The following is a 12,385-nucleotide window of genomic DNA, read 5'->3' on the forward strand; positions in this document are numbered from 1 at the left end:
GTGGAATATGAGTCTGACAATAACAGTTACACTGATCTAGAGCACATTATGCGTGATACAATAAGAACAGGCATGCCCGATAGTGATGATGAGGCTCTTCATGAATTTGACCGTGCTAGAGTTCAAACTAGAATCGACATTACCATGCTGTTATGAGACTTGAGAGTCCATTATAAACAGTGACTGCTTAGGAGCTACCCTCGTGCAGAGGGGCTCCTAAGTTTTTCTCCTTATCTTATAAAAAAAATGTTTCTAATAGATTTTTGTTATTACACTCTCCGTCCCTTTTTGTTCTTTACGTTTGATATTATACATGCGATTTAACGACTATTTAATGTGCATTGAGATTCCTCTAATTTTTTATTTAACAAGGCAAATTACATTTATTTATAATGTTTCCACTTTTATCAAAAGTTTGATATTTGGGAAAATAAGAAATATTTAACGTCATAATGGAAAAGTGTGAGAAATTAAATATTTCAATGAATTTTAATTGGTCAAAATGATCCTAACTAATTTTGATAGAATATTAAGGCATTTATGTGGTAATATAAAAAAAAATGTAAAAAACAAAATAGGATACCCGAAATGAAATATGTAGAGAACAAAAATGGACAAAGAGAATGTACACCGTATTATTTAAAGGAAAATTTCTATTAGATAATAAATCATATGCTAGTGAACTCCAGAAGAACATGATCGCACACTACATACATACGTTGCCTAAATATGAACAAAATAAAAATGATATTTATGTCATTTTTCTTCAATGCGTATTCACCAAAATGAACCATCAAGATGATATAAAATCCCCGTGTAGTTAACAAATGAAGCATCTAAAGCAAACGAAAATCACCAAAATGAACCATCAAGTTGATATAAAATCCCCATGTAGTTTACAAAATGAGGTATCAAAAGCAACAACGCTTGCCAAATACGTTTAGATTAAGCAAAATCAACTGTTCCCGCGCTTTCAGACAGATTATCACTAGTTCTACTTCTGGTTGTTTTGAAGTATCAGCAGCAGGAGTCCTTCAAGACAACAAAAGATGTGCACGTTCATGAGAAGATTAAATTACACTTTATCTATAAGAAAGTAACCAGCAAAGTAGTAAAAACAACACAAATAGTTACGATATACAACACGAGTATATATTTTTTTTCAAAGGAATACAACACACAAACAGTCCAGACTTTTCGAATACCAGTAAATAATTATGCAAAAAAGAAAGAGCAATATAAACTCTTTACATAAAGATAAAGGCCTCACCCATCATCATCTCCATAAGCTTTTCTTTTTTCGCGGATGGTTGATCTTCTTTTTCCGTTTTCTTTTTTTCCCACTTAAAACACATAGAAAATATATATTAGACACAATAATATTACCCGAGATTACAACTTTTTACAATAAGCAAGCCGTACAAGAAGAAGAAGAAGAAGAACGAAAGACAATACATACCTCTCCTTTTCATTCCCAAGAGCTTGTTGGCTTCCTGTTTGCACTACCTCCTTACCTGTTGTTCGCACTTTCTCCTTTTGATTCCCAAAAGCATGTTGGTTTCCCGTTGTTTGCACTACCTCCTTTTCATTCCCAACAACTCGTTCTTGTTGGCTTTCTGTTTGCACTTCCTCCTTTTCATTCCCAACAGCTTGTTCTAGTTGGCTTCCTGTTGTTTGCATTACCTCCTTTTCATTCCCAACAACAGCTTCTTGACTTCCTGTTGTCTGCACTAGATAATCAAGCTTTCTTCTTACGCAACTTCTGTAAAAGCACCAATTATAAGTCATATAGGAAAAAGGAAAACCTGATATTACAGATCAACACTCAATTAATTAACAACAGCCGCAGATTCAGACCTATATAGAACCTTAAGACACAGTTTAATCTCCAACAATTGATCTTAAATGAAACAATTAACAAAACGTAGGTAAAAAGCTCACCCTTGTTGTTGATTATCTTCTACTAAGACAATTTCATTTCCTTGGTTTCTTGCAAACACATCTTCAATGAACTTCATCTCACTGCCGTTAATTGATATTTGCTTACGAGCTTCATCCATCACCCTAGATTGTAGATATATATTGATACTCACTTCTTTTCTGACCACTTTATCCACAACATCAGCTATACCTGAAGGCGATTGTGTTGGTATACCGACAATTAATTGGAAACTTTTATACCAACAATATAAAAAGTTACTACACTACGACTCAAATATTGGGTGGATATTTACCATGAAGATCAATCGCATCTAGCAAGTTGGCGAAAGAACTGAATACAGTCTCATCATTTTGAATTGGTTTTTCATGAAGATCACTTATAGGCAAGATACTTAACAAGGATTCTTCTTTTCGGCTAGAAACTCCATCTTCGTTACCAACCCTGTAACATCATAATTAACCGTAAAACAACTGATAATTTTGCCGCGTATTAATTAGAACACAACAAAGCAATAACGAAAGCAAGTGGAAATGAAAAGATAATAAGAAATAGGGGGAGTAATGGACAAGGAAGAATGAAGATACAATTCAGACTGTGGGGGCATCAACAATGGTAGGCAACAGATAATGATCATACAGAAGAAACGACGTTCCAAATTACCATTCACCGATTCAAATGTTAAGACATTGACAATATCCTAACTTGCTCTTTTTGGAGGTAATCAACAACGACAACAGTTCAGCCCTTGATGGAGCTAAATAGAACCTTAGGGACATATCAATCTCAATATAAAGAAATTAACAAAATTGGTTTTCTTTTGACTCGATAAAGAATGGAATTCTTGGAAATTAATAGTGAAACTTTATACTAGAACTTGACATTTTCTTGCAAATTATCCTTCCATAGTTGCACCTTAGACATTTTCTCCCCTCAAATTATAAAAAAAAAAGTAGGTAAAAAAAATTCACCCTTGTTGACTAGCTTCTTGAATTACAGCTTGATTTCCTTGGTTTCTTGCAGCAACATCTTCAATGAATTTCATCTCGTGAATTGCTTTCGGCGACCCTTGTTTTTCATGAAAATCATTTACAGGCAAGATACTTGACAAGGATTCTTCTTTACGGCTAGCAATTCCTCCAGTATCAACCCTGTAAAACGTAAACAACGTAACATAAATAAAGAGCACAATTATTAACAACACTTAACAAATTTAGATAACAGGTCACAAGCAAATTCCCATGCTATCGAAATCCTGAATTTTTTGTCTGACTCAAAGAAAATACATAAGATTGAAGACCAAGTATTATCATGTTGTCCATAGATTAAGAAGATGCTTGTGCCACACAAATCAAATTTCGCAGCAAGGAATATACTGAAAAACAACCTTCATTGTATAAGAAACGTTACCAATATGGCTTCTTATTAACAAAAAAATAAAGTGGATTTTACATAACCTGCTGTAGGTTTCCATGATAATTGCTAAGGCAGATTCAATATGATCAACTTATTTGCTATGTTGAACAGATAACAGATAACAAAGCCTCACCCTTCACAGTTGTTTCCATCAGCTCCATGAGCATTTGGCAGACAAGTATCCTCTCTTTTCCGTTCTAACTTTTTCTCACTGAACATACCAAGAAAACATGAGGTGGAGTAAGAATACAAATCATAGTAACAAAATACAGAATCGGATTCCCATGCCATCATAGTAACAACATACAGAAACGAATTCTCATGCCATCACAATGCCCAAATTTATGCCACACTCAAAATCATATCGAGCATTGATAAAGAAGATATAAAGAAGATGACTAAGCCACAATCCGTTTTGATATATAGACATAAAGCAGCAAGGCATTTACTTTCATCTTCATTATACAGCGGGCAGAGTACAGCCTTTACGGATAAAATAATCAAGCTTTTTTCTTCCACAACGTACGTATGTCGGAGGGAAAATAAAAATCTGATACCACAGATCAACTAAATTAACAACGGCCAGAGTTGAGCCTTTACAGAGCTATGTAGAACCTGTTAATCTTCAACAGTTTAACATGAAGAAATCAACAAAAAAAAAACAAGAATTCTGTAAAGTTTGTCCTAAAACTTGTTGTTTTCTGGAAATTTATCCTTGGATAGTTGCAGCATAAAATAACCAAGTTTGGAGACATTTCTCATCATCTTAAGATACGAAAAGTGTAGGTAAAAAAACTTACCCTTGTTGATTAGCTTGATGGTTAATTGCAGCAACATCTTGAATGATTTTCAAGTGGTGAATTGGTTTAAACGACCCTTGTTCTTGATAAAAATCATTTATAGCAACTCCCCCTGCATTATCAACCCTGTAAAGTGTAAAGTGTAAAGTGTAAAGTGTAAACCAAATAATGATGTTATTAGTTACTAATTTAATAATGTAGTACTCTCGTATAGAAAGCAATAAAGAAAGAAAGTGTTGGGTTAATACATTAATGTAGTAGGCAACGGATAATCCTGATACAAGTAGCCAACCAAGTGGATTGGTCTAGGACCTTCAACTGATAAGATGACATCATCAGGTCCTTTAAACTCATCATTCAAGGTATATGATTCACAACTACGCAAACTCAGTGAGCACAAGTAAATTTCAGGGTTATCCCCGTGTTTCACTGACAACAAACTTCTTTCCTTGCTAAGTTTATCAACACCAAAACCTAAAGTAGCCTGCATTAATACATACCAAAATTATGTCAAACTTGTTCAAATGTATGTAACCAATTTAATTAAAAAGCTAGAGAAATTAGCAGACCCGACAGATTTGAAGACGCTTGTTGGGATGTAAGCTGATAGTCACAGGTTTTTCCCGCGAAACTCTCTGCCCTTTATCAAACAAAATCATTTTAACTAATTAATAATGATTAGTCACTCAAATTAGTACAATTTATAGCACAAATTAAATTAAAGAAATCAATCCATCACATAATCGTAGGCGTTAATTTCGTATTTGATTTGACGAATCTAACAACATCCTACATACATATAAGTAAACCTAATTGAATATGATTAATAGCACAAATTAAAGGAGCGGGAACAAAGAAATCATGGATCACATAATCTAACGAACTAACTACAATATATAATAATCTAAATAACATATCACAATTGAATAAAAACCTAACATGAATATATAAATGAAATAATCATAAAATAAAGTAAAAGAAGACGAAGAAGGAAGTAGAAGTAGAATTAGAATTAGAATTACCCCAGAAAGGGAAATTAGAAGGTTTCATATTTTGGAAGAAATGATGATGGAGGAACTGCTACTGCTACTTAATACTGCATGATGTGGTATAATTAGGAGGAGTAAATAAATAAAGCAAACAAGGAAGGAAGGAAGGAAGGAAGAGTTGGCTCGTAAACCAAGGTGAGTTGACACTTGACACACACCGTCATTTACTCGCTATTCTAAACTCGTCAATGGCTCAATGCCTTTTTCCATTATGTCTCTTCAACTTCTGAAACTCTTTACCACTACCATCACTAGGACTCTGTCACGTCTCTAATCGTAACACGGGCTACAATGTAATAACGTCTACTCTTAAACTTATACGACTCCCAAGTTTAACACATGCTTTTATGTATTTCGCCCGTCTTCTATTTAATAAATTCTTCATTTTACCCCTTTCACCTAGACTTGTTAAAAGGGTCGGTCGGATCGGGATATAAAAAATTATTTGTGGGTTCGGTTTTAATCGGGTAGGTAATTTAGGGTTCGAGTTTGCAAATGTTTGTTCAAGACCCAGAACTTTTGGGTTCGGGTCTATAGAACTCAAAGTTAAAAGATCAAGATCACAAAATAAGAATACCTCTCTTATTCAAAGGAAAATCACTCAAAACCCTTTTTATCTAAAACTCATAAGTTGAACCACAATTTGATTCCTCCTTATATAAAACGCAAAGACTCATAAACCTAATACAAATAGGAAAACTCCTTAATCTAGATATCTCCTAGATTTAACATATTATTAGATTGCTCCTAATAATATTCCAAGTCTTTATCTCTAATATGACTTGGCTTTCAAGCTTAACTCAACATTCTCCCCCTTAAGCTTGAACTCACTCTTTGACACATCTTGAACTCCAATGAGTTCTCTCATCTCCTCAAACTTGATTCTCCCAAGGGCTTTTGTCAAAATGTCAGCTCTTTGTTCACTTCCAGGAACATGTTCCACTACTACTTGACCATTCTCTACGCACTCTCTAATGAAATGATACCGAGTGTGTATATATTTGCTCCTACCATGAAATACAGGATTTTTGGTTAGAGCAATTGCAGACCTGTTGTCTACTCGAATCTGCACTTTCTCATAGCTCCTTCCCATGATTTCCTTCAACAAGTCTTGGAGCCATATTGCTTGTTTAGATGCCTCAGTTGCAGCCATGAATTCTGCCTCACAGCTTGACAAAGCTACAGTCTCTTGTTTCTGCGAGCACCAAGTAATGGGGCCTCCATTCAGGTAGAAGATATGTCCAGTTGTGCTTCGTCCATCATCAGGGTCAACATTATGACTGCTATCACTAAACCCAATCAGCTCGTCTCTCTCTGTTCTTTCGAACACAAGCCCATAAGAGAGAGTTCCTTTCAGATATCTGAGTACTTGCTTTAGCGCTGCACCATGGCTCTCCTTTGGTTCATGCATATATCTGCTTAGAACACCAACTGCATAGGAGAGATCAGGACGTGTGTGAAGTAAATACCTGAGACAGCCAATATTCCTTCTATAATTCTTCTCATCGATGCATTTTTCTCCTTGACCTCTCGATAATTTCAAACCTGATTCCATCGGAGTGTGAGTTGGGTTACAGTCTTCCATTCTAGCTTCACTTAGAACCTTTCTTGCATATCTCTCTTGTTTCAAGGTGATTCCTCCTTTGTCTTGGCACACTTCAATTCCTAGGTAGTAGGTTAGCTTCCCTAGATCACTCATCTCAAATTTTGAAGACATCCCTTTCTTGAAATCAACTATCATCTCAAGATCAGACCCTGTAACCAACAGGTCATCGACATAGATAGCCACCATAAGAAAGCTCTCTTTTTCACGCTTTAGGTATAGAGATGGCTCCTTTGAACATTTGACAAAGCTCAAACCTTCTAAGACTTCGTTCAACTTATTGTTCCAAGCTCTAGGAGCCTGTTTTAATCATATAATGCTTTATTCAGCTTGTAGACCTTTTCTTCACTTCCTTTTTTAACAAAACCTTGTGGCTGAGATACGTAAACGGTTTCCTTCAGTTCTCCGTGAAGAAACGCAGTCTTCACATCCAAATGGTGTATCTCCCAGCCGTTTGAAGCTGCCAAATTAATTATAAGTCGAATTGTCTCCATTCGTGCAACTGGTGCAAAAACTTCTTCAAAATCGACTCCATGTCGTTGAACATATCCCTTGGCAACTAGCCTTGCTTTGTGCTTATTTATACTTTCATCAGAGTTTCGTTTAATTTTGAAAACCCACTTCAAGCCAATCGCCTTTGCTCCTGATGGAAGGTCTACTAGATTCCATGTATTATTCTTGACAATCGAGCTCATCTCCTCTTTACAAGCATCTGTCCATACCTTTTCTTCCTTTGCTTCCTCAAAATCCCAAGGTTCCTCGTTAGCTAGCATCAGAACATGTTCACAATCCAATTCAGCGATTTGTATGTAATCATCAAGGTACCGTGGCTGTGCTTTGGGCCTTGTCGAACGTCTCAGGCCCTGTACTTCATCTTCTTCCTCACGGTCTCCATCACTATTATCAACAGAAACAAAGTCTTCTTCTTCTTCGACATGCTCTGTTTCAGTTCCTGTTTCCCTTCTGTTCTCCTCTGTTTCTTCTTCGTTTCTAACTTCTTCTTCTCTTAAACCGTTGTTACCAAAAATCCCAAACGTAACCTTGAACTTTCCTGATTCCTCTGAATCGATTTCCTTTTCTGGATCACCAACTTTCCAGTTTTTGTTTTCGTCAAAAACAACATCCCTGCTTACTATTATTTTTCGATTCTTTGGATCAAATAGCCTATAGGCCTTGGATCCAGGCTCAATTCCCAAATGAATAAGAATCCTTGCTCGATCATCCAGCTTCCTTACATGTGGAAAATCGATTTTTGCGTACCCAATGCATCCAAAAACTCTCAAATGTTCGATGTTTGGTTTTCTCCCCTTGAAGACTTCAAATGGAGTTCGATCAACCAAGACTCTCGTTGATACTCTGTTGATGAGGTAAGTGGCATGTCTCACTGCTTCTCCCCAAAATTTGTTTGGTATCTCCATATGTTTCAGCAAGCTTCGAGTCATACCCATTAATGTTCGATTTCTTCTCTCCACCACTCCATTTTGTTGAGGGGAATATGGAGCCGTCAAATGCCTCTTGATTCCAGCTCTTTCACAGAATACTTGAAAATCTTGGGAAGTAAATTCACCACCTCTGTCCGTTCTAAGAGTTTTGATGGTGAACTTTGTTTCTTGTTCAACCATTGCTTTAAACATCTTGAATTTCTCAAAGGCTTCTCCTTTCTCCTTTAGCAAAATCGTCCACATGTAGCGGGAGTTGTCATCAATGAGCATAAAGATATACTTATTCAGTGAGGGAGTTGGTGGTGTGATGGGTCCGCAGAGATCCCCGTGAATCAGCTCAAGAATCTGAGTAGCTCGATATGGTGTTGCTTGGGGAAAAGGTTTTCTTGCTTGTTTGCCGAGTAGGCATGATGGACATATTCCTTTCTCCACAATAAACTTTGGTATGCCAATCACCATCTCCTTGTTAATCATTGACTTTATAGAATCAGCTCCAATGTGTCCAAGTCGCGCATGCCATTTAGATGAATTTTCTTGTGCAGAAAGTTGTAGACATCCTTTATCAACAACCTCCATGACTACTTTGTATAATCGATTTTTGGATCTCTTAGCTTTGGTGATTAAATTGCCATTCTTGTCATGTAAAGTGAGGTAGTCTTCACGCATTCTGACATCACATCCTGATTTAGTAGCTTGTCCAAGTGAGATGATGTTACTCTTCAAATCTGGTAGCCAATAGACATCGGCCAGAATCTTTTGATCCCCATTCTTGCTTACAAACAAAATCGATCATTTTCCTTTTATATCAATGCGTGAGTCATCTCCAAATCTCACCTTTCCTGTCACAGATTCATCTATGTTCTTGAAATACTCTAGATTTCCTGTCATATGGTTGCTTGCTCCATTATCCAAGTACCAGATGTTATCTCCATTAGAGCAAGCTTCAAAGTCCTTTGGTCTCACCTTTCGTTCATTTAGATACACTACCTCATTCATCTTCTTGCTCCCTTCATCAATGCAAATGATTTCATGCATTAAGAGGCCATCAGCTTCTTGAGTTTCTGAGTTGTCAGTTTCGTGAACCTCTTGTAACTTGAGTAAGCGTTCTGGACATTGAGATGCATAATGGCCAATTTTGTCGCATCGAAAACACTCAACTTTGGATGTATCTCTTATCCAGTTAGAACGTCCACCACGTCCTCTTCCCCTGTTGAAAAATCGACCACCTCTGCCTCTTCCTCTGTATTCTCCTGCAAAACCTCGATTATACTGACTTCCTTGGTTTTCATTATTAGCATACATTAGTTTGCTTTGTTCCTCTTGTGCTTCCTCATCATCATCCACGCGTTCCTCGAAAGCCTTTATACGACCGACTATATCTTCAAAACTTGTAGTTTTGAGATTCAACACTTGCTCAAGAGCAGCAACAATGTGTATGAACTTCTTACGAGGAAGACTTGACAGGAATTTTTGAACCACCTTTGGTCCTTCTATCTCCTCTCCCAAAGCTGCAGATTTGGATGTGATTTCTGATAATTTTCCAACAAAATCATCAACCTTATCGAATTCTGCTCTTAAGGTCATCAACCTAGCTTCCTTTACTCTATCTGCTCCAACATGTCGGGCTTTAATGGCTGCCCACACTTCCTTTGCTGTATTCAATTCTCCAGTTTGGAGAATAAAAGTTTCAGGAACGGATTGATAGATTAAAGCGATTGCCATATCGTTCTTATCTCCATCATCATTTCCTGTTTCAACAACATCCCAAGCTTTGTGAACTTTGAGAAGTACCTTCATACGAATTGCCCATATCGTATAATTGCTTGTTGTTAGCATAGGGCACTTTATCGATGAAGAGCCAACTCCTTCTTTGTTCTTGCTTGTCGAATCACTACCATCTTCGTTCTTTCCCATTGAATCCCTTTGTTTATATCGTACTCCTTACGATATAACGAACTCGAGCAAAAATCCTTCGACCTAAGCTCTGATACCAAGTATAGAACTCAAAGTTAAAAGATCAAGATCACAAAATAAGAATACCTCTCTTATTCAAAGGAAAATCACTCAAAACCCTTTTTATCTAAAACTCATAAGTTGAACCACAATTTGATTCCTCCTTATATAAAACGCAAAGACTCATAAACCTAATACAAATAGGAAAACTCCTTAATCTAGATATCTCCTAGATTTAACATATTATTAGATTGCTCCTAATAATATTCCAAGTCTTTATCTCTAATATGACTTGGCTTTCAAGCTTAACTCAACAGGGTCGACCCAACGGGTTGAGAAATTTTAAAATGTGCATTGTATTTTTTAAAATTTTGGTAATAACTATACAAAATACGGGCACAAATTAACAAATTTTCCTACACAAGTTTGTATTAATTCAATCATAAAATGACATATAATTCAAATTTAAATCATATTACACACAACAATAGTAAAAATAACGTATTTACTTTGCTTAAAGTTCTTCATAATCTCATTTATTACTATAAATACAATGATTTTCAATCAGTCGGGTAAAAAACGGATTCGGTCGGATTTTAACCCATTACTTTTCGGGTTGCTCGGGTTCGGATAAAATCGGATTGTGGGTCACAAAATCTTGTTCAAGACCCAGTATTTTCGGGTCGGGTCGATTTTTCACAAGTCTACTCTCACCCCACCTTACGTCCTTACCCCCACTTCCCCATTCCCTCACCCCACTTTCTCTCACTAAACTACCCCACCAAATTCCTTCAAGCACTGTTATTAAGTTATCATTATTTTTATTTTTATTTTTATTATTTCGTTTATTATTATTATTATTATTATTATTATTATTATTATTATTATTACTAACAAATTACTTGTAAAACAAATTTTAAACAAATTAAACATAATATCAACAAATTAATTAACACATAACAATAATTTCAACCAGAAAAATAGCAATAATTTACACAATAATAACAATAAATTAGTAATGAAATATACCAAAAGAATAAAATTTATATTTATTTTAAAATTTATAAGAATTTTATTTTTCCTAAAATATTCTTCAGAAATATTTTATTTTCGAAACTTAAAAAGTAGTTTTCGGATTTATTATAAAAATTTTCTAAAATCGTTTTTCTTAAATATTTCCAAAACAATTAAATATTTTCTTAAAAATTGATTTTATTTCGAAAATTCTGATTTTTTATAAGTATACTAGTATTGAAGCTCGTGCGATGCACGGATTTGTAATAAAAACTAGTCTGTGGCCCGGGCGATGCCCCGGTTGCTACATTGACTAATTAAAATTTTAGATTTTTCTTAAGCTCAATATTTGATTAAAATACTTGTATTCTATAGAATTAAAAATATATGTTAAGTTCGTAATATATCATGGCAAGTAATTTTTCAATCATATCATCTTACAATTTGTATAATTTGTTTTCTCGTAGAACTAAGTGTGTCAAATTAATAAACACCAAATTAGATATATATATATATATATATATATATATATATATATATATATATATATATATATATATATATATATATATATGCAGGTATGTATGACAATCCTATAGTTGATGCTTATGAAACTTATGATATCATGTTTCTTCATGGTTGACATAATGCTTTAATTGTTTTTTTTCAATAGTCAATAGAAATTAAAAAAAGTCACATAAAATTTATTTGTTTTAGACTTCACCTTATTTATTTATAAATTATATGAAGAGATAAACCACAATTGGTGGTTGGTTAAGATGGTAAAGAGAGTTGTCATCCATACTTGAGGTCTGGTGTTCGAACCTTATTATATTGATTTTTGGTTGTCCATGACATAAAACTTGGTGTGTGGATGATGTGGCATAATGAGGAGAGTACTACGTGGCACATATACGTTCTTCACAACGCCTTTTAATATATTAGTATAGATTACATATTTGTCTTATTATATCATCGTATACAGATAGGTGTTTTATAAATTATAGTCGTAATAGAAAGCTAAAATAAGTCCCTTTTCAAGTTGGAGTATAAATGTGTACTTAATATTTTAAATGTTTAATTATGCATAAGACACTCGTAGAAAAACCGAGTTATGAAATGGTTAGTTCAATAATGGTAAAACTCAAGTTAGTTATTAATGTGATATC

The 12,385-nt window shown here is 34.9% G+C and overlaps 1 protein-coding gene across 1 annotated transcript; it reads right to left on the reverse strand.

Annotated features, from left to right (window-relative positions):
• Positions 1-730: 730 nt before the first annotated feature.
• On the reverse strand, positions 731-5,450 carry LOC110798440 (uncharacterized). The gene is made up of 11 exons (XM_022003616.2): positions 5,178-5,450; positions 4,725-4,795; positions 4,404-4,639; positions 4,156-4,281; positions 3,489-3,566; positions 2,911-3,090; positions 2,235-2,383; positions 1,942-2,131; positions 1,460-1,762; positions 1,271-1,343; positions 731-1,032 (listed from the first exon to the last, which is right to left on the reverse strand). The coding sequence occupies exons 1-10, from the start codon at positions 5,203-5,205 to the stop codon at positions 1,277-1,279; spliced, it is 1,428 nt and encodes a 475-aa protein (XP_021859308.2). The 5' UTR covers positions 5,206-5,450; the 3' UTR covers positions 731-1,032; positions 1,271-1,276.
• Positions 5,451-12,385: the final 6,935 nt, after the last annotated feature.

The sequence above is a fragment of the Spinacia oleracea genome, chromosome 5, assembly GCF_020520425.1.
Source record: "Spinacia oleracea cultivar Varoflay chromosome 5, BTI_SOV_V1, whole genome shotgun sequence".
In the NCBI taxonomy this organism is placed as follows: Eukaryota; Viridiplantae; Streptophyta; class Magnoliopsida; order Caryophyllales; family Amaranthaceae; genus Spinacia; species Spinacia oleracea.